Source organism: Chiloscyllium plagiosum, chromosome 30 (assembly GCF_004010195.1).
Source record: "Chiloscyllium plagiosum isolate BGI_BamShark_2017 chromosome 30, ASM401019v2, whole genome shotgun sequence".
NCBI lineage: Eukaryota > Metazoa > Chordata > Chondrichthyes > Orectolobiformes > Hemiscylliidae > Chiloscyllium > Chiloscyllium plagiosum.
The window spans coordinates 18,125,187-18,148,883 of NC_057739.1; the positions used below are offsets into that span (position 1 = coordinate 18,125,187).

The 23,697-nt window shown below is 38.5% G+C and overlaps 1 protein-coding gene across 6 annotated transcripts in view; it reads left to right on the forward strand.

Annotated features, from left to right (window-relative positions):
- Positions 1 to 23,697, forward strand: part of LOC122564766 (flocculation protein FLO11-like) — a 69,905-nt gene that overhangs the window by 16,844 nt on the left and 29,364 nt on the right. For 5 of the 6 annotated variants that reach the window (XM_043719955.1, XM_043719956.1, XM_043719959.1 and 2 more), the window contains 5 exons: positions 4,926 to 5,089; positions 8,827 to 8,962; positions 10,837 to 10,918; positions 11,614 to 11,780; positions 19,511 to 19,571. In XM_043719955.1, coding sequence (XP_043575890.1) covers positions 4,926 to 5,089; positions 8,827 to 8,962; positions 10,837 to 10,918; positions 11,614 to 11,780; positions 19,511 to 19,571 — 610 coding nt within the window. Of the gene's footprint in view, positions 1 to 4,925; positions 5,090 to 8,826; positions 8,963 to 10,836; positions 10,919 to 11,613; positions 11,781 to 19,510; positions 19,572 to 19,994; positions 22,100 to 23,697 lie in introns of those variants that run through there. The other variant, XM_043719961.1, reaches the window with a different exon arrangement.

Here is a 23,697-nt window from a genome sequence, read left to right on the forward strand (position 1 = left end):
AGGCTGAGTAGACTGGGGCTATTTTCCCCAGGAGTGTTGGATGCTGAGGGGTGACCTCAGAGGTTATAAAATCATGAGGGACATGGGAAGGGTAAATGACTAAGTCTTTGCCCTGGGGTGGGAGAGTCCAAAACTAGAGGGCAAAGTGAGAAGGGAAACATTTAAAAGGGACCTAAGCGGTAAATTTTTTCAGGCAAAGAGCTGCCAGAAGAAGTGGCGTCTGGATGGGTAGATGAATAGGAAGGGTTTAGAGGGATATGGGCGAAATGCTGGCAAATGGGACTAGATTTATATAGGTTATCTGGTTGGCATGAATGAGTTGGACTGAAGGGTGTGTTTGTGACTCTATTTAAACTTAAAAATGCGTAGTCACATGGGCATGAAATCTGAACTAGCTGAAGTGAACTGAGATATTAGACTAGGAGATAGATCAGTAGAGAAATAGTTTCAAACTTTTAAGGAATATTTCAGACTATTTAGAATAAGTGTGTTTCTAAGTATAAAGAGATTTTAAGGGAAAGACGCGCCATCTGTAATTAACAAAAGAATTTTAAGAGTATCAAATTTTGGGGAAAAACATCATTGTGCAAAGATGATTGGCAGGTCAGTTTGAATGGTCAGAATAGAAAGAATGACTAAAATCTTAATTGGGGCAAATAAATTGTAGCATGAGAGGAAACTAGCTGGGAATGGCAAGCAGCATGACATTCGTTTTGAATCAAAAGTGTAAAAGTACAAGTAAGTGTTAGTCCACTAAAGAGTTAGAATTGGCAGGATGTAAGGTTAACAGTGGATAGTAAAGAAATGATAGATGTCATGAATAGCTATTTTGTTTCTGCCTTCACTGTAAAGGATACAAAAACATACCAATAATACAGTCATACATGGAGCATGGAGGTACACCCTTCATTCTGACCATAATTCCAAACTAAACTAGTCCATTTGGACCATATCCTTCCAAACACTACTTATTCATATCTGTAAACTAGGAAGGAACAGAGGAACTTAGTGAAACTATAATCCCTGGGCAAGTAATACTGGATTGATAAGTCTCCTTGCATCAAAAACATATCATTTTAGCCATTATGCTTGTGTAATCAATAGTAATGTGTAAATATTAGGAACCGGAATAAGCCACTTGGCCCTTGGAACCTGCTCTGCCATTCAATATGATCATGGCTGTTCATCCTACTCAAAAAAAAATCCTGTTCCCACTCTTGCCCCATTCCCTTCAATCCCTTTAATCCTAAGCACTACATTTAGCTCCTTGAAAAGATTTGATGATTTTGCCTCAATTGTGGCAGAGAATTCCATAAGCGCTCAATTCTCTTGGTGAAGAAATTTCTCCTCCTCTTAGTCCTAAATAGTCTTTCCTGTACCCTTAGATTATGACTCCTATTTCTGAATTCCCTGGTCATTGGGAGCAACTTTCCTGCACTTAGCGTGTTAACTCCTTTTAGAATTTTATAGGTTTCTATGAGATTCACCCCTCACCTCATCATTGTTCTAAACTCCAGTGAATATAATCTTGACTAGTTTGGTCTCCATTCAGACATCAGTCCTGCCATTCCAGAAATCAGTTTGGTAAACCTTTGTTGCACTCCCTCCGTAGCTAGAACATCCTCAGAAAAGGAGAGCAAAACTGCATACAATACTCAAGGTGTGGTCTCAACAAGGCTGTACATTTGCAGCAAAATATCCATGTTCCAGTATTCACATGTTCTCGCTGCAAAGATCAACTTACCATTTGCCTTCTTTACACCAACTGCTGTATCTACATGCTTATTTTCAGAGACTGGTGTTAAGGACACCCAGGTTTTGTTATAGCTCTTTCTCAATCTATTGCCATTCAGATAATCCACCTCCTCCTGTTCTTGTTTACGAAGCGGGTAACCTTGCATTTATCCACATTGTACTCCCATCTGCCGTGTATTTGCTCATTCACTCAATGTATCAAAATCACACTGCAGCATTTGTGCATCCTTCTCGGAGTTCACCCTCCCACCCAACTTTGTGTTGTTTGCAAACTTGAAGATATGTGTCACCTAAAAGTCATTAATATATGAGTAGACCATAGGCTAGTGTCCTGCTTCTGATCCTATCAAGTCTGTTCCACCATTCAATGAGATCATGACTGATCTGATAATCCTTAACTCCACTTTCCAGCTGGAAGACAGCCGATTATGATTACTAAAGATGTTTTGCAAACCAGGTAGGTTGGAATAACAACCGCCGATATTTTATACTTGCCATTGTTGAGCAACACTTTGCATGCCAGTGATGAAAACGAGGCAAATTAATTGACTTCAAACCACCCCAGGTGCCATCCTGGGATTTGAACCCATTTCCATAGAACATTAACCTGACTTTCTGGATTATGAAAGCTGGTGTCCAAGCACTGATTCCTACCGTACCCCACTGATCACTGGCTGCCACTCAGAAAATAACCCATTTATTTATCCTCTTTACTTCCTGTCTGCTAGCCACTTCTCTATCTGTGTCAGTACACTATCTCCAATCGCATGTGCTTTAATTTTATATGTGGATCCTTATCAAATGCTTTCAGAACTTCCAAGTAAACCACACCTCCTGATTTCCATCAATTTAACTCGATCAGTTAGATCCTTGAAAAATTCCAGTCGATTTGTCGAGCATGATTTCCCTTCTGTAAATCCATGTTGATTCTGTCCACTCCTGGGGATTGTTTTCCAAATGCTCTTCTATTAAGACTTTTCTAATTAGACTTTGGTATTTTCCCTTCTGTTGACATCAGGTTGCCTGGTCTGTGATTCCCTGATTTCTCTCTGTTTTCTTAAATAGTGAGGTTATATTAGCTACCCTTCACCCCATTAGTAACTGTTCCAGACTCAGTAGGATCTTGAAAGTATTCTGGATTGTAGATTTTTAGGCCCCAAGGATTTTGTCAGCCTTTAATTCAATCAATTTCTGCAACAGTATTTCATTACTAATATTGATACCTTTCTGTTCCCTCCCTTACTAGGCCTTGTGTTCCTAAACATTGTTGTCTGTATAGGCAAATGAAATGTATGTATTTAATTGGTCTGCTACCTGTTTCTTCCCCACTATAACTTGTCCTGTTTCTGAATAGAGAATGCCTACATTTGTACTCACCAACATTTTTATTCTTCGAATACTAACCTGCTTTTACTGCAAGCTTCGCCCTGTACTCTTTTATCCCTCTCTTAATCAATGCCTTTGTCTTGCCTTGCTGAACTCTCAACAGCTCCCAATCCTCAGATCTGTCCAATCTATATGCCCCTTCCTTGGATGTAAATGTTATCCCTAATTTCCCTTGTTAGCCACACAGGACAATAGTATGGCGAGAAGAGGTATATTTTGTCCTGTTTTGTTTTGAAGAGAGGTTTTAAGACTGCTGTACTGAGCTGTTTTTTGAAAGTCCATAAAATAACCAGCTTATGAGATCTTGAAATTGTTTGTTTTTGGAAGTTCGAACAATAGAAGTAGTGTAAATGGGTATGGCAAACTTCCCCCAGAGCAAGGATTTTGAATTTTAGCCTTTCAGTAGCAGTTGCTGGGGTCTTGAAGCTGAATGTGGAAGCTCTTTTTTTTCTCTCAGTTACAGCTAAACGCTGTGAATTCTCCCCCTGGTGTTGGAGCTGCATGTGAGACAATGATTTTCTGAATTTGCCTTTGTCAAGGATGTATTTATTAGATGTTACTATATTGCAACAATTACTGTTCAGTGGTAAAATAAATTATTATTCTGTTAAATTTTCCAACAGAGTTAAGTTTTTCCAATTTTGAATTTTAACTGTACTCTATCAATAAAGTATGTTTTCTTCAAACCTGGTAGTGTGACCAGTCAAATTGCATCTGGAATGTGACACCTAGTTAGTCAGGGTCTAGACTATCTGAATATATTTTGAGGGGTTTGATCTGGTCCATAACACACAGTCTGGTCACCTTTCCCATTTTACCTTTGTACCAAACCGGAATGAACAATATTTCAATTCCTCCTTGCACTCTTTAAACCTTTGCCATTGCCTTTCCACCATTATCCCTTTAGCGCTGCCCAGTTTATCATTATCAGCTCATTCCTCATAGTTTCCTCTAAGACACGAGGGGACTTGTTCATTGGGATTTCCAGTTATTCTTTTCTCATTGCACAGTGCCTGGTCTGAGATGACTTGTGTCTAGTTAATTTCTCAACCCTTTTGATCCAGAAACTATCTCATGCATACTCCAGAAATTTCTTCTCTACAATATCATTACTGGTTTGATTTTCCCAATCTATTTGCAGATTAAAGTCACTTACAATTACAGCTGTACTCTTATTACTTACAGCTCTGATTTCACATTTAATGCTGTTCCCAGCATAACCACTGCAATTTGGGGGTCTGTAACCCCCATTATTGTTTTCTATCCCTTCGTATTTCTAAACTCTACCCATACAGATTTCACTTCACTGGAGCTAATATCTTTCTTTACTTTTTTGTTAATGTTTCTCTTTAGTAATGCTACCCACCTCATTTTCCTCCTTTGCCAATCTTTCTTGAAAATCGGATATCCCTGGATATTTTCCCATCCCTGGTCACTCTGCAGCCAGAGTTACATTTTGTTTAAATAAAACAAATCTGCAGATGCTGGAAACCTCATACAGCAAATTATGTTTTTGTTTATACTCATATTTAGAGAGAAAGCAAAGTTAACATTAAATCGACTGACCCTTCAGAACACAGATCCTTTTGATTCTTCCAGACCTCCTGAGTTTTTCCAGCAATTTCTGTTTTCGTTACATTTTATTAAATAAGTGCTAATTATTTTAAAATCTGAGTCCCAGTTTATTTTTAATCTTGGTGTGGTGTAATTTAGTTTTAAGCAATTAATATTAAATGCTTAATTGTTTGTAAACAAAACAAGCATTTTTTATTTTAATTTTTCAGCGATATTATGGAAAATCCCTTCCTTTTGGCAAAAAATCTTATGAAAGATCAAACATGGAGTTTTTGACAGTGGAACAAGCTTTAGCAGATTATGTGGTTCTTATTACAAAACTGAAAAGTGATCTTGATGCCAAAAGTTGTGCGGTGATTGCGTTTGGTGGCAGGTAAATATGTATTTAATAGAAAAATACGTTTAAGTTTAAAGCTCTGCTGTCATAACCAAAAACTTCAATTTTTCTTTCTTCACTTCCAAAAAACTACTTTCAACTAATAATCGAGATTAAGTGCTCATTTACCCCCGTAGAAAAATTGGTTCTTTGTGTACATTTTGCCACATTTTGATATGCCATATAAATCCTGCATTACTTGAATTCTGATAAAATTTGCAGTGGAAGGCATGTAGCAATATTTTGGGTTTTGTGTATAAAATTTAGGATTTCCAAGGTACAGTTGATGATCTGTTTCAAAAGTAGCCACTTGCTGGTAATGCTGTTTGGATACCAGTGGAATGTTTTGTTAAGCCATATTTTGCTTTGTACACATTACTTATGTGATTTTTATCTTTACCTTTTCAAAGCAAACAAACTATGGTGGCCTTGTGAACGAATTAACTATGTTAACAATATTCTGTGTAGCATTTCAGAGAGATGTTGAAGCATTCATTTAGGACTGCTCAAGCTAAGTATACCTTTATGTTCCAGCCGCAATTTGGAGTTATTACTGTTGAATGCTGCACAACTTTAGGGTGGGGTACAGTAGAATGATAAGCTGTCCCAGTGGGCATAGGAAGAAAAGAAGACAGCGATATGAGAGAGTTTTGTTGCATGGGTAGGGAGAGTACAGAACAACGTAATATGAAAATTCCATCTAGTAATGGATAAATGATCCCACTGATCAGCTGGTGCTGGTCATATAGCTTCCCCTGAACATTCTGTGAATTCCCTCTAATTGATTGCTCGTTCTCAAGATTTTTAAGGATCTTAGCTGGGGTGACAGGATATGCAGACACTCGAGAGGAAAGCTGCCTCGTCAGATTCATCTACCATGTCACTGCTCAGCAGTCAAAGTAAGAACAGCACAACCAGTGTTTGTGCTGTAGGTAAAACCTGCTGTCATGACGCTTTCCAAGTAGTCTCTCAGTTTTTTCAATCAAGTAATTGGGAGACTAAGGCTTTAACTGTCTTAGGGTACAGTAGCATTTGAACCACATAATCTTCTAAGGCATTACATTCCTGGCCTAATAATCCAAGCATTTATCTTCAAAACCCATCACTACTGTTGGAAAACTTGAATCCATTAATTTAATAAATTTGGAATAAGAAAATATCAAAAATGGTTATCATAATATTACCAGGTGGTTCACCAGAGTGCTTTAGAGAAGAAAATGTGCCAGTCCAAGGTGTCTGTGAATCCAGACCTACAGCAATGTTGTTGACTCTTAACTGCTGTCTGAAATGGTTTGCAAGTCTCTCAGTTTAATGAAACATCTGCAAAACTTGTATTTAAAAGCTGTGCTTTTCCAGTGCCACAGTTATTGACTCTGATCTCTAGCAACTCTGTATACTACCTTTTAGCATCAAAGGATTATTATGAAAAGTATTTGATGACAAGCCACACAAAGATTGAGAGGCCAACCTTGGTCACAGGGCTAAATATTAAGAAGCGCCCAAAAGAAGAAAATATTTGGCAAGATAGAAATTTATGCAAAGCTTTCAGACCCTTCGTGTCCTCACAACTGAATGTATAGCCCACAGTGATGGAGCTACTAAAGTTGAGATGCAGAACATAAAACAGTTATTGGTTTGTAGATACATCAGAGGATTATATTGGCTGTAGGACTTGGAGATAGAGAAACCATGGAGGGATTTGAAGACAAGGTTAAGAAGTTTAAAATCAATGTGAAAATCAGTTTTGGCTAGTGAGCAGAAGGGTGGTGTGTGAACAGGGGATAGCATTTGGATGACCAGGTTTACAAAACCTGGAATGTGTTAAGTTGGTAATGAGTTTGGGAGTAAGAATTTCAATGTTCCTGAATAAGAACACGTTTTGTTGAGACTTTGCTGTACTCTAATTCGCAAGAAATACCAAGATGGAGAGGAAACTATATTTTTTCATTTCCAGAGCAAGATGAAAAGCTGTGACAAATCCTTTTTTAAGCGTTACTTTGTTGAAATTGTTGAGTCTCAACTTACTAGTAATGAATAAATATTTCAGCGGCCAATGAAATGATGCTATGGAGTCAGGGCTTGGTATAGACTTAAACATTGGTGACCTTAGTGTTGATGCTCAAGTTGTTAAAGGCTTATCTTCAAATATGACACCATGTTTGCACAGAGTATTGATATACCAGAGTGTTGCCGGGGAGAAGGATGGCTTGGGTATGGGGTTTGTGGCAGAGGCTTGTGGCTTCAGATCTTTCCAATATTTAGCTGGAGGAAATTTCTACATGTCTATTATGGAAGTTGGAGTCAGCAGTCTAACAATTTAAAGAGTCGAGGCGGGATTGAGGCAGATGGTATTATCATAGGAAATGTAAAGGGTGCAGTATGTGCTGTGGCTTTGGACCTTCAATGTCCATCACATAAAAGTGGCTCACTGCTACTGATTGAGCTGGCTGAATCCTGAAGATCTTCCTGACTAGACTGATCATGTGGCAGGTGATGAAACAATAACTTGAGGAAGAAAATTTACTTGACTCATCTTCATCAATCTATTGGAGATGCATCCAACCGTGCCAATGTTAGTTAGGAGTGAACATCCCACAGGTTTTGTGGAGACACTGAGGACAGTCTCCATCATGTACAGCTTTGTGCTGAATGGGTTAGACCCAGGAGAGATCAAGCAGCTCAACATGAAGCACACAAAAAGAATCAGCACAAAGTATTATAATTCACAATCTACAGGTTCGTGGCCTGAATATCCCTATTCTCTGTTCAAACCATATAACTATTGAGGAATGTTAAATAGCACATCAGGAGTAGTGGTGAAGGTACTTAAAAGTGCGGTATCATTGAAGTTAGAGCACAAAAGTGCATGCATGTCAACAAATGACAGTATTACAGAGAAAATACTATACTTCCTGTTCAGCTTTGTCTCGCAAATTTCCGTAAATCCACTTGGTCCGAATGCTTTCTGCGTGCTCTTTTCACGGGCATTTTATGTGAGATATGTATGTCTAGGTCATGTTGCGGCAGTACAGGACAGTTGGAATATTGCTTGCAATTCTGGTCTCCTTCCTATCAGAAAGATGTTATGAAACTTGAAAGGGTTCAGAAAAGATTTACAAGGATGTTGCCAGGATTGGAGGATCTGAGCTACAGGGAGAGGCTGAACAGGCTGGGGCAGTTTTCCCTGGAGCATTGGAGGCTGAGGGGTGACCTTATAGAGGTTTACAAAATTATGAGGGGCGTGGATAGGATAAATAGGCAAAGTCTTTTCCCTGGGGTCGGGGAGTCCAGAACTAGAGGGCATAGGTTTAGGGTGAGAGGGGAAAGATATAAAAGAGAACTAAGGGGCAACTTTTTCACACAAAGGGTGGTATGCGTATAGAATGAGCTGCCAGTGGATGTGGTGGAGGCTGGTACAATTGCAACATTTAAGAGGCATTTGGATGGGTATATGAATAGGAAGGGTTTGGAGGGATATGGGCTGGTGCTGGCAGGTGGGACTAGATTTGGTTGGGATGTCTGGTCGGCATGGACGGGTTGGACCGAAGGGTCTGTTTCCATGCTGTACATCTCTATGACTCTGTGGTTTTGGAGTTTTATCTGCTGTTTACACCACAGAAAGAAATTGTCTTCACTATGCAATGTTGAAATTTTCCACCTTTGATGAATTAAAAAAAATCACTAACATTCCAAAAGATGCAATTCTGATATCCTGTTCTAATTATCTTTCACAGTTATGGAGGAATGTTGAGTGCGTACATGAGAATTAAATATCCAAATGTAGTGGATGGTGCTCTAGCATCAAGTGCACCTGTGGTCTCCACAGCTAATCTTGGGGATAGTCGGCAATTCTTTCATGATGTAACTAAAGTGAGTATGAACATGTTTGTAAGTGTCTGCATTCATCTGTTTCTTTTTGTTCCATCCTTTTTTATATTTTCTAGTTATTCGAGAAATATAGCTACTTCAAAAGCGTATTTTTGAAGGCAGTTCATTCCTTCATTTAATTGATTCATCTAGTTTTTATTTTTACTTTTTTATGCTTATAATATGATTAAATTGGTCATTACAATTTGGTCGCCTTGAAGCTAAGCAGAGTTCTCTGCTGGGTATTTGTTTTCAATTTGGAAGGACATCATTTTTTTGCCATCAAATAGCAATAATCATGATTACACAATTGTCTTTGTTGAATGTTTTTGATATTCCAGGACTTTTTAAAGTTTTGTGGTGGAGTTAAGTGTTTTGAATGTTGTTATCATTGGAAAATCGAGGGTAAGAATTAAATTTCAAGTTAGTAAATTTGGTGAATGTAAAAAGTCTGCGTTTTGCATATTACTAAACTAAGAAAGCAGGGGACTAACAGATATATTTAAGTTAAATGGTAGTCTGTAGTAATTTATACATGTATAGGTTGATACTTGCCTCACAGTTCCAAAAGAATTTTAAGTTTCGTCATTTACATTCCTCAATGTTACTTTCGATTAAACCACATCATCAGGAATAATTAATGAAGGGCTTATGTCTGAAAGGTCAACTCTCATCCTTGGATGCTGCCTGACCTGTGCTTTTCCAGCACCACACTTTCTGACTCCAGAGATGAAGGACTTGGCAGAGATTGAGCAGTTTGGGCCTATACACCCTAGAGTTAAAGGGTTGTGAGGAGTTCTGTTTGAGGTACTTAGGATGCTAAGGGGGATAAAATAGATGCAGACCAGAGGTTTCCCCTAGTGCTACAATTGAGAACAAGAGGTCATAGTTTTAGTCTAAGGGGTGGCAGATTTAAAAGAGTGGAGAAGCAATTACTTCTCTGAAAGGGTCGATAATACGTGGAATTTACTACCCAGAGTGCTGTGGGTGTTGGGACAGTGAATAAATTTGAAGAGTCACAATTTTAATTAGCAATAGGTTAAAGGGTTAATGAGGAGCACATAGGAAAGTGCAGTTGAGGCCAAGATGTGATTACCCTCGATTGTATTAAGTGGCAGTATAGGTTTGAGGGGCTCATTACCTCTTTTATGTTCTTATAGAAGGCCAGTTTTGGCCTCATATATAATTCTGACCTTTGAATCTGTCTTAATGATATCATTTTATGAATTGTAATCCAAACAAGTTAGATCTCAAATGTGCCTTCTGTTACTCCATTGGAGTGTCCTAAGTGACCCACCCAGTATTTTCCTAAGATTTTGAGATTGTGTCTATAATCTAACAGTGTATAACTTTTTACTGTAGTTTTTTTTTTCTTCAGAATCTTTTGTACTGGAAGGATTTTGGTAGAATGTTTAAATGGATTCAGTTTGTTTTCAAAGTAGCATCTATTTTACTCTTGGAATATTTATCTGAGTAAGAAAATTGCAAATTTGGGTTGCACCCCCCAGAGCTAATTCAGGTTGAATCTTGATTTTAAACCAATGTCCCAGTTACTTCCTCAGCAATTTCATTGCATAATTTGAACAAGAGTAGGGTGTTCACCATGGGTGTCTTGGCTAACATTCATCCCTCAGCTGCTACCCTGTGAGGTTGACTGATTAAAGCTCAGTTGTATGCTTGCTATTTTTGGAATGCTGTTATGTATATTGGTTGATGCATTAGCCTACAAAATAACAATTGTAAGTGTGAGCTCATTGGTTATGAAGTGTTTTGGGCTGTGAAAGGTGCTGTGTAAGTACACCTTTTTTTTCATTACTTCAACGATGACTAATTTGCTGTTATTCATTTGTGATAATAGTTTTTAATTCTTTGATTAGGATTTTGAGCGTAACTCACCTGAATGTGTTTTGACAATTCGGAAGGGTTTTCAGGAGCTTGAATTTTTGGCACAGCAACAAGGTATGGGTTATCTTATGTTTAAAAGAATTTCATAATCTCAGGGCCACAAGATCGGTACGTGATTTCAGGGTTTTACCACTGAGTATTAGAGGAGGTATGCAACCATTGTATGCACAAATCAGTGAGACCACTGTAAACATGCACGAAGAAGGAAACTATTTCAACTGGATACACATTTGCCCCTGGTGACCAATGTTGCTATAGTGGTAGAAGCAGAAAGTTAATTATTTTAAATGTAAAAGTGACAATTAGCATTAAATTCAAACTTTAAAGATATATTTTGCAACAGGTTGGGGCATGCTGATAATGCTATCCTCTGAGTCTTACAGCAGCCAAAATAGCTTGATAGTGGAAGCATGGGCACCTAACATGGCTATACAAATTGATCCTGTTGGACAATTGGCCTGGATCATGAGTGCATCTACATTTGCAAACCTGTCAATGATATTTTTTCAATGCCAAAAATTTAATGTACAATAAATCTATTGTCTGTCATGTGTACTTTATTTTTTTCTGCATTGATATGAGTAGTTCATTGTATTGCACTTCTTTCCCACTTTGCCTGGAATTCAATTTCCTGCATAGAATTGACCCTGTAGGTCCTGTTCATCATATATTTCAAGAGTTGAATGAACTGCTGAATAAGAAAATCAATCAATCACAGAATCTAATTTCCTTGTATATCTCTTTTACAGCATGGAGTAAGATAACCAATAAACTGTCTCTCTGTAAGTCAGTGAAATCTAAGAAGGATGTTGATCATCTCTATGGATGGGCACGAAATGCTTTTACTTACTTAGCCATGTTTAACTACCCGTACAAAACTGAAGTTGGATTACATTTTCCTCCAAACCCAGTAGATGTAAGTATTTTAGTTTTTTGTATTTTAGCACAGAATGCAAAATGTTACACTCATAGCATTTTAAAATATAGGATCGTTGTAAACCATTCAACCCATTGAACCTGCTCCATCATTCAATAGTCATGGCTGAGCATCTGCTTCAAATACTTTTTCCCCTCAAAATCTCCATATCCCTTTATGTCATTGGTTTTGCCTCAGCATAACTGGGAAGAGCCAAAAGTCATGCCCTATTGTTTGGCAAGTTCCTAACTCTAGTCACAATGATCAATTTGCCTGACTGCTATTCGTGACCAGGTTTCGCCATCAGCAAATGAGTCTCTTTATTGTAAAGCACTGCAATAAATGGCAGAGAGAAGATTCCTAATTGACTACACTGTGGTTCACACAACACCCATTTAAAACCCCCAAATACAACACACTTATTCACCATTAATACAAACTAAAGGCAGATGTTTTGACAGAATGTGAATAAAAAGTAGATAGGGATCAAAATTCTAAAGATTGAAAGTCCAAACCATAAGCTTTGCATAAGTTGTCTCTACCAATTTCTTGTTATTTAATAATGATGCCATATGTGTTGTCTGTAAAACAGTGGTCATTCTTCACCTTGATAATTGATTCTGATATGTTCTTTTTAGAATTCTTTAAGTTTTCTTGTTTTTATGTCTTTTTACACACGAGGAAAAGGAGGGAGAGATGTCTTCACTTTGCACATTTTGGGTGTCCCTGTAGATGCAGCGCAGACAGATTTGTAGCAAACTGGAGTTCAACCACTATGAAATCTGATATCAGGCAGTCTATCTTTAACTGAAAAATTTTTGGTACCCCTCAGTCTCATGAAGCAATATTTTCTTGCACAGCTATAAATGCACATCAATTGACTTTTTCAAGTCACAACTCTCTTGATATTTCAGCTAAGTAGCAGTCTTACTTCTGTTTCAGCTTATAAAAAGAAAAATGCATGGTCCAATACAATATTTAGAAATCTGTCAATTGAAACTTTAAACATATTCAGTGACTAAGCTTCCAATGACTTTTGAAATAGAAAATTCTGAAGGTTCACAACCCTCCAAGTAAATAATAAAATCCTCATCTCTGTCCTCCATGCTTCTACCTTATCCTGAAATTGTGCTCCCTATTTCTATGAGACCAGAATTGCACGCAATATTCACAGTGGCCTAACCAATGTCCTGTACAGCCGCAACATGACCTCCCAACTCCTGTACTCAATACTCTGACCAATGAAGGAAAGCATACCAAACGCCTTCTTCACTATCCTATCTACCTGCGACCCCACTTTCAAGGAGCTATGAACCTGCACTCCAAGGTCTCTTTGTTCAACAACACTCCCTAGGACCTTACCATTAAGTGTATAAGTCCTGCTAAGATTTGCTTTCCCAAAATGCAACACCTCGCATTTATCTGAATTAAACTCCATTTGCCACTTCTCAGCCCACTGGCCCATCTGGTCCAATCTGGTCAGCATGGACAGGTTGGACCGAAGGGTCTATTTCCAAGCTGTACATCTCTATGACTTCCCAGCCAGAGGAAACCTCCAACCTGAGTCTACAATGCCCCGTCTCTTTAATTATTTTGTAGGTTTCAACAAGATCACCTTTCATTCTTAAAAGCTTGTAGATGATACAGGCCCCTGTTTCACTAACCCCACTTCAAAGGACAGTCCTGTCATTTTGGGGACAAATCTTCATTATATATTCTCTGTGGCAATAATATCTTTCCTAAAGTAAGAGGACCAAAACTGTGCATCATTAGACTTGCAAATTGCTTGATGCACGACATGTTAGCATTCAATGCTTTACTGACTATGGCTCCAGGTCTCTTTTGTACTTTGACTCTCTGAGCATTTAAGAAATGCTCTGCACATCTGTTCCTCTATCAAACTTGACAACCTCTTATTTTTCTGCATTAATTTTCATGTCATGTTCTTGCACACTTTTGAAGTCTGTTGAAATACTCCAGAAGCCTTTGTAGCATCGTCAGAACACTTCACTAGTTTTGTTGTGTCCACTGACCTCAAAATGTTATATTTGATCCCCTCATCCAAGTCATTGACATAAATTTTGAACAGCTCAGGCCCCAAGCATTCAACCTTGTTGTACCTCACTGGTATTAGTCTACCAATATGAGAATCTCACGCTTAGTCCCACTTTTTGCCTGTTAATGGAACATTAATCCAAGCCAATACATTTTGTTATTTATTAATGGTGTGTGGGTATTGATGGCTAAACCACCATTTATTATGTATCCCTGATTGCTCTAAAGAAGATGGTGATAAGCTGTCTTCTTGAGCAGTTTCAGTCCTTGAAGTATGGGGATACGCACAGTGCTGTTGGGAGAGTGGTTTCAGGATATTGACCCAGCTATAGTGGAGGAAATGTGGTTCAGTTCCAAATCAGATTGGAGAGAATTTTCAAGTGGCAATGTTCCCATGCATTTGCAGACCTTCTAGTTGGAGCCCATGTCAATTCTGTAGGGGACTTTGTCAAAAGCCTTTTGACAATCCAGATATACTATGTCTACTAACTACTACCTATCAATTCTGGGAGTGACATTCACTCAAAATTCCCAACGGCAAACATGATTTCCTAATAACAAATCCATGCTGGCTATGCCTGATTAGATTATTACTTTCCGAATGTTTATTTTTATTACAGCCTTTATAATGGATTGGAACAAACTCTCTACTCCTGATGTAAGTCTAACAGATTTTATAGCTCCCTTTTTGTTCTCTCTTGCTCTCCTTAAGTAAAGGGGTGACATTTGCTACTTTCCAACTTGGAAGGAGGGATTCTAGGATAGCTGAAATTTGGAAGATGGGTAAATGCATTTAATGTCTCTGTAACTAACTCAACAAATTGTAATGTAGAATGTCAGTTTCTGGAGACTTACCTACCTTCAACCCCATTAGTTGCTCGAATGCAACCTTGTTACTAAGACTAATTTCCTTAAGTTCTTCACTCTGCCTCATCTCATGGATTTTTTCAATGCCATTTTTCTATTACTCATTATAAATTCTCCAGACTGCCTGTAATGGATTTTAGAGCATAAAATATAAGGCAGTATTAATCCATTTGACCTATCAAGTATACTCTACCATTTGATCATGGCTGATTTGTTTTTCAATCGTATTTTCCTGCCTCCTTCCCATAACCCTTTATCCCCTCATTAACCAAGAACCTATCCATCCCTGTTTTAAATGCACTTAATGACTTGGTTTCCACCCTCTGACTGAAGAAGTTCCTTTATCTCCAATCTAAAGTGTTGACCCTTCACTCTGAGGCTGTGCCCTCAGTCTTAGTCTCTTCGATTAGTGGAAATATCTTTTCCATGTCCAATCTATTCGGGCCTCTCAGTGGTCTGTATGTTTCAATGAGATCCCCATCTTCATATTTCTAACTCCTGTGTATAGACCCAGAGTCCTCAACTGTTCCTCATATGTCAAGCCCTTCATTCCTGGGATCATTTTTTGTAAACCTCCCCTGGACTCCCTCAAACAATAGCACATCCTTTCTTAGATATGGAGTCCAATACTGCTCTCAATATTCCACATGTAGTCTGACCAGAGCCTTGTACATCTCGGGAGTACATCTCTGTTTTTGTATTCTAGCCTTGAAATGAATGCTACACATTGCATTTGCTTTCCCATCTGCCAATTAACCTTAAGAGAATCTTCAACAAGGATTCCGAAGTGTCCATGTGCTTCAGATTTCTGAGACCTTTGCTCATTTAGAAAATAGTCTTTGTTTCTATTCTTCCTACAAAGTCCATATCTTTACACTTTCCCACATTATATTCCATATGTCACTTCTTGGCTCTCCCTCCTTTCCTATCCAAATCCTCCTTCGGCCTCTCCACTTGCTCAGTGTTACTTATCCCTGACTCCACTGATTCATGAAAGGTCACCATAATGCCTTTACAATCTTCTTAGCTATCACCTTCAGAGCTCTAGGGTATAGTCCATCTGATCTGGGTGATTTATCCATGGTCAGATCTTTCAGCTTTTCCAGCACCTTTCATTAGTGATGGCCACTACATACACAGCCAGTTATTACCCCCCCCCCCAAAAAAAACAAAATCGTAAACTTCTGGTATGCTGTTGGTGTCTTACACCATGAGCACTTATCCAAAGTACCTGTTCAGTTCTTCTGCAGTTTCTGTTTCTGATTACTACTTTGAAGTTTTGTTTTCCAGTCCAGTGTTTACTTTTGTTCCCCTCTTACCTTTTATATATTTAAAAACCTCTTGCAATCTTTTATATTACTTGCTAGCTTACCCTTTTTTCACCTTCTCCTCATTGCATTTCTTAGTTACCCTGTGCTTTTTAACAAAACTTCCCAGTCTTCTGGCATCCTGCTAATCTTTACCACTGTTCCTTTTTTTTTCGGATCTGGCACCAGTCTGATTTTCCCAGTCCACATGCATATTGAAGTTCTCCCTGATAATTATAATAGTGCTTTTGTTACATGCCTTTTCTATCTCCTGATTTATTTTTTATTCCCTGCATCCAGAATACTGCAAGGAGGCAGGCAGTAACTTCCATTAGGGTATTTTTTTTCCTTTGTGGATTCCCCACAGATTCTATACCTTAATTTCTTTGTGGCCATATCTGAGATACCCACAGCAACATACCCACCAATTTCAATCTGCCTTACCTTGTTTTGTATCCTGTGCGTACTTTTCATATACTTTGTATACTGCGACTATTTCTGGCAAGTGTTTAGATCTCTTTTAATCTTGTACAATCCTTGATTTTATTCGTTAGTTGTGCTTGACTCACTTGTTTGAGGTTTTCAAAGGAAAGTATGGTTGTTGTTAACCATATAATAATTATTCCAGTGGATTGGAAAACAGCCAATGTGGTAGTGTTTTTCAGCAGGGAACAAGAGGGAACCAGGCCACTCTGTCCAACCTCAGTTGTAGTGAAGCTATTATAAACAATTAATCTGCACTTGGCGAGACAGGGAATTATCAAAACTAGTCAGTTGGTTTTGTTAAGGAAAAATAAAGTTTTATCAATTTGAATTTTTCGAAGCGGTGATGAAGTATGTAGATGAGGGCAATGTTTGGTGTCATCTACTTGTACTACAGCAAGGTCCTGAATCAAAGATTGAATGTGAAGGGATGCAGTGGTTGGAGACAAAACTAGAAAAACAGTTCTGAAGCTTTGTATCAAGATCTCTTAGGTAGGTTCTTGTTCATCCAGATGTTTCTCTTCATCCGTTTTCCAAATGCCTGCACTGGTTTGTAGAAGGCATAAGGTCACCATTTTACTTACGAAAGATCTCTGACAAAATATTCACGGTCACAACTTGCAGTTTCTGTTGAAGGAAAGATAAGTTAGCTTTCTTCAGATCTGAAGTGGCTTACTGCAGATAACTGAATTTTTTGGCTGCTGCAGAGCTGTTGGTTTCTCTTCTGGTCTCAACTTAGTTCTGTCTTTCTTGCTTACACCATAAACTGTTCAGCCAACTGACAATCTGTTGTTTGGCGGCAGAGGACTTTGGATAATGGGTACCTAGTCCACAATCCAATGACACAGCTTCATTTGTAAACAGGCTGTCACTACAGTTCACCTGCACATTGCTGGAACCCACAGCTACACAAATAAAGTTCACAATAGGTATCAAATTTCTTATGTTTAAAGTATGCTGCCATCCTTTTAAATTCCTGATTTGAAAAACAGTTCTTTTTCAATTTTGGTCTATAGTTTTTAAAAAAGCACAAAAATAAAACGGCACTGTCCTTATACTTATGAATAAAACGCTATCTTTTCATTTTCTCCTGATCTTCTAAATGTTGAAATAAAAGCAAATTACTGCGGATGCTGGAATCTGAAACCAAAAAGAAAATGCTGGAAAATCTCAGCAGGTCTGGCAGCTGTAAGGAGAGAAAAGAGCTGACGTTTCGAGTCTAACTGACCCTTTTTCAAAGCTTTGACTCAAAATGTCAGCTCTTTTCTCTCCTTAAAGATGCTGCCAGACCTGCTGAGATTTTCCAGCATTTTCTCTCTTTGGGTTCTAAATATTGAATGTCCTTGGGTATTTTATTTTCTAGTATTGGTTCCCCTTAATGGCCATTAGATTGCACGTCTATTTGTGGCTTTAAATCATTACCTTTTGCAAATGCTGTGTACGTTCCCATAGAATATCCTTCTGTTTTTTTTTGACATGCAGTATCCTGAGCTTAGTTGATGCCTACCTTCATTTTGCCTTTCTTATAATTTCAGTTGTCGTTTTTTTTACTTCCTCTTACCAACTTTAATTCCTTCCAATTTGAGATACTCCTCGAGTTTTCATCCCCTGACAAGCTTGTGTGATCATTTCCCAACAGATCTAGGAAATCTGTCTATGTGGATTTTGGAACCTGTCCTGTTGAGATGTAACCTGTCCAACTTGTTTAGGTCCCATTTGCCCCAGAACTGATGCCAATACCTCAGAAATATGATGCTGCTGTCTGTCCTTCATTTTCTCCAGCCATATGTTCAATTAGTCCTCCTATTTTATGCTGGCTAGCTGGGGGTATTCCTGAGATTACTGCTCTTGAAGTTCTGCTCATTGATATCCTTCCTAACACCCTAAAATTGCCTTCAGAAAATAATCCCTTTTCCTTCCTTCATTGGTTCTTGTGTGGACCACCATGTCCGGCTGTTCGTCATTCCCCAGAAGGATGTCTTTCAGCCACTGTGTGAAATCCTTGAACCGGACACTAAATGAGGCAAGACACAGTGCTAGAGGTTTGCTGCTGCAGGAATGCCTGCCCAATGCCCTGACTCTAATCCCTTACCACATGTACACTTCCACTCTTCATCCTCTCTTACACAATTGAATTGAATTTATTGTCACATGTACCGAGGCACAGTGAAAAGCTTTGTATTGCGAGCAATGCAAGCAGATTACATAGTTAAATAGCATAGATAAGTAAATAATAGGTAAACAGCTGCAAAAGAAAAACACAGGTACAGGCGAATGCTGAGAGTTTGAGAGTCCATTCAGTATTCCATCAACAGTAGGGTTGAAACTGTTTCACTGGTGTGTGTGTTCAGGCTTCTGTACCTCCGAGTCACCCATGGTACCACAGACTTGGTTCTGGACTCCACACCCCTGAGAAAACATCACCTTCAGTATCTAAAATGGAAGACCATTAGCAAGCACGAGACTTGGATTTCTGCAAAATCTGCCTGGCAGTCGCATATTCTGTGTCTGACTATCAGCTCCCATCCTGCATTGCGACTGTATCCCTAAATGTGCTATTCGCTTAGTTCTCTGCACCATGGATGCACAACAGTGACTCCAGTGCTACTTGACCTAAATCTGGGACTTCAAACGCTTGGGTATCTGGTGTGATACCTATTACTGGCTCATCAAGGTAACATGTTGTATCTATAAGTTTCGCATACCTCAAGTGGTGCATTCCACTGGCTAAGCAGACCTGCTATGCCATAACCTTTAGTAACTCATCAGCTCTTAAATTATTGTAATCAATCAGTTCATGACCTACAACAAAGAACGAATTATTGGAGACTGGAAAAGGTATAAAAAGAAAGGAACATTGACTCCTCACCTAACTGTACATCACTCATCAAACTCCCACATTTTACTTTATGCATGCAAGTTTCTGTGTATTGGTTTAATTGAGAGTCATTTTCAATGTAAACAAAGTTAAATCCAAATATTATCAATTTTGTAACGTGTATTTGCTGTTTTCTCAAGGTTGCTTGTCGTTACATTCTGAAAAAAAGTGACCATATTGAAGGCTTGCTAGATATATTGGGTAAGTGTTATTTTAAAATACAATGACATTGAGATCTGAACAGAATAAGTGGCAGAGTGTAGGTATTTATCTCTAGTGACTAAATTATAAGTGTTTACAACATGGCTTGCACAGAACTACTGCTATTGTACAGTCTTCCCGGAGTTACATTTTTAAAGGGGTCCCAGGCTTTAGAGGGGTCAGGCAAGAAATGGAGTTAAAGATCTAGATTTATCATTCATACGCATACACTAACAGTTGTAGTAATTTTACTTCTAGCTAAAAGGTTTTGTGTTGGTACTATAATCACTACTCTGGCATTAGCTTTAATATGTTTACTAGTTAGCAGTAAGAACTGTGACTTATTTCAAATCAGTTCATGTGTTTATTAGTATCTCTTGATTTCTGTTGTGCCACATCTAGCACATGTCTCTATTGTTTCAGGATCTTGTTTGCTGTCTCATTTCTAAACATCTGTTGCTTTTTTTCAAAATATTCTACATCCTTCGTTCTAACAGGACTGATGTTGGAACTCAGCATATTGTTTTATCAAAGGAAGAGTTCATCCTGTAGTCAATTTAGACCTCATTTTAATAAGAGTTACCTCACATATTAGAGAGATTATAACACCATTTTTACTTCCACCAATTGCTCAGCATTTCCCATATCTAGGTTTTAACCTTGTCAAAATACATACTATGCATTTCACATCGTATGCATTTCTAATTGAGAAATTTGGATCAAAAAATGGTAATTAACTTCTTGCACTTTTTACTTTAGTGTATCTGTTACAAGCTGTACTTATATCAGAATGGCATAAATGTAAAATGAGAAAAATAAATCTCTCTGCCTTCTCCAGAACATCAATCTTCGAAGATTTGCTGTTTCTTTGCTTTTTTACTGTTACTCATTAACTTATTTTATTCGTAAAAGCAAACCAAACCCAATCATATACATTTCTTTTTAATAAGAATTATTGTTTACCAATCAAACTTATTGTCATAACTTATCAGATTTCAGTGCTCTTTTTCTAGAAAATAAGCAGCGGGTTGATTTTATGACCTCTTCCTATATGATTGTAATTTAGAAATTTGTCTTATCTTGTACTTTGAATGTTATTAAATCTTCTACGATAGTAAATATGAGCAAGATAAAGTCAGCTTTGAGGGAAGTATAATGAGACTTTGAAAAGTGCCTGCACATGACTGAAACAATTTCATATGGTATGAAGTAATGCACTTGACAAAAACAGCATTAAGATGCATTAAAATCTAATTGTAGATTTTGAGGAGGGTGCAGAACAGAAAGACCGAGGACTGCATACTCTTAGAACTTTGGCAGAGCAAGTTTAGTATTCGTGGTTAAGATGTATAAGGACACTTAACCACACCCAAGATAGCGGCAGAGTAAGGCACTCCTGCAGTAGTTCCTTTGCTCCGCCTGTTCTTTTTCTTTCTTTCGTGTTTTCTGTCTCTTTTTTTCTTTCTCTTTTTCTCTTCCCATATCCCTGGAGGCAAGTCCTGGTACAGTGGCAGTCATGGGCAGTGAGCCACAGTGGAGACCAGTGCGGGAGACAGTCATGGAACTTAGCTTGGAACAACTGACCGCTGATACAGAGCAGTCTGGAGGCTTGGAGCAAAGCAGGGGCAGCTGTTGGACAGGGGTCTGGCGCAGGCAGTCAGACCACATGCTGAGGCCCTGCACTGAGCTGCTACAGTGCAATGTTTATTGACTTTTTTTTACCTGACTCTAATGTCAATCCTTTAATGATGTCTTATTTCTAACTTTTTTTTAAAACTCTAAAGTAATGCAACTGCTTTTTATTCCTGTTTCGTATCCAAAATTTGTACCTAAGCGCCATAAGAGGCAAACATTGTAAAAGCCTTTCACTGTACTTCTACAATGGAGTACACTTGGCAATAAAGAATATTCTTTTCTATTCTAATTTGCAAATAGGGCATTGAGTACAGAAACGACAAAGCTATGCTGAACCTTTGCAAATCTAGTTAGATGTACAATTCGAAACACAACATTTTTAGGAGGAATATCAAGCTCTGGCAAATTCGAGGGAGTTTGCGGGCTGACACCAGCAATGAAGATCTCCAGTTATGTGGAAAGTTTGGAGGAGCTTAAATTACTCTTAAGAACAGAGAAAATTAGTTAGAAATCTTATAGGAATGTTGAAAATTGAGGGATTTTAATAAAATAGGGAGCAACTCCTCTGGTAAATGTCAATTCTAGAGGTGATAAATTTAAAATAGTCAATTGAAGAGCTAAAGGGAAAATTTGATGAGTTTTCTTTTAATGTGGAACTCAGAACCTTTAAACGATACTAGAATCCAACCGAAAGGCAAGAGGAGGAATATGGACATATACTTGAGCTGATCATTTTGTAGAATATAGGTGGTGAGATGGTGAAAGGGACAGTTTTCTCAGGCTACCACAAACTCATTGCCAGCTGGCGACACTTGGAAGTTTCCTAGTACTTATTTATGCATTTGATTTGTTTAGATTAGATTCCCTACATTATGGAAGCAGGTCCTTCGGCCCAACAAGTCCACACCGACCCTCCAAAGCGTAACTCACCCAGACCCATTCCCCTATCTTCTGTTTAACTCTGACTAATGTACCTAACAGTATGGGTAATTAACATGGTCAATTCACCTGACCTGCACATCTTTTGATTGTGGGAGGAAACCGGAGCACCCGGAGGAAGCCCATGCAGACACAGTGAGAATGTGCAAACTCCACACAGACAGTCGCCCGAGGTCGAACACAGGTCGCTGGTGCTGTGAAGCAGTAGTGCTAACCACTGAGCCACTGTTCCGTCCCGCGGAAGTGAGATTAGGCAGGGAGATTCACTTGTATTGTGGAGGGTAAATGGATGTGTCTGAACAATTAGAAAATACAGGTGTTTTTTATAGTACCTTTACATGAGTGTTATTATTTGAATGTTCCAATCACTTATAATATATATGGTTCCACTCATTCAGTCTTGGTCAAATTCTGAGAGTCTATTTAGGTATGCCTTCTCAGCTACCTTCAACCGTATTTCAAGCAAGCATTGCAGCCTTTCCTTCTGCTGCTTCTTACTGGCAGAGTAGGAACTAATTATCCCCTGGCATAAGCTTTAGCTGTTTCCCAGAGAATGGATAGGTTGCTGTCAGAGTCTGAGTTAATGGCTAGGAAGGCTCTGAATTCATTGGAAAAACATGCAGTGAACTTAGTATCCTTAAGAATGAAGGAACTATTTGCCAGTGTCCTGGACCTGTTACATTGCCCTTAATTTTAACTAATAAGTATACTGCTGCATGATCAGAGATGGTAATGTTCTCAATGTTATAGGATGCCACCAAATCCAGGAGTGCTGTGGAGGTTAGAAAGAAATCAATCCTGGTGTGGCACCTGTGCAGGTTGGAGAAGAATGTGGGGTGGAGATGCCTTCAGAAATCCACCAGCCCTCATTCTACACACAGATCCACTAATTGTTTAGATTGTAAAGAGGGTATTGGGGGGCCTTTGGGCATCCTGTCGACCATGGGGTCCATAAGACCGTTAAAATCCTCCCCCCATGATATTGTTTTGAGATGTAAGGTTAATGATAGAAAATGGATCTACCATGAGTTTAAGGGGTTAGGCTGGGGGACAGTAAACATTGAAAATACCATATTGTTATCCATATACCAAAGCTTTGAGAATTATGAACCTCCCGTACATTTCTTTTAAAAATCCAGTAGTTAAATGGAAGTTACTCTTTTACTCCTAGTGTTGAAAGATGAGAAATAAACTCGATCGAACCCACTCTGTAATTTCAAATATTTCTTATCATCCAGGTGCATCTCCTGGAGTAGGGCAATATCCATCCTCTCCCTTTTAAGACTGCCAGTACCTTTTTCCTCTTAACTGGTGAATGGCTCCTGTGATGTTCCAGGTACACTATTTAAGCATGTCATTAGCCATTACACTGTAATAACATTTGGACTCCAGAGAGGAAGAACTCGAATCATTGTCGAACCTCAATGAAAGTAAATTCACAGAACATGAAAATTACAAACTAAAACATCTACAATTACCAAACCTTCAAAACGTACAAAAATGATATACAACAGAAACCAAAAGAAAACAAAATAGTGCCAATAGTACTGCA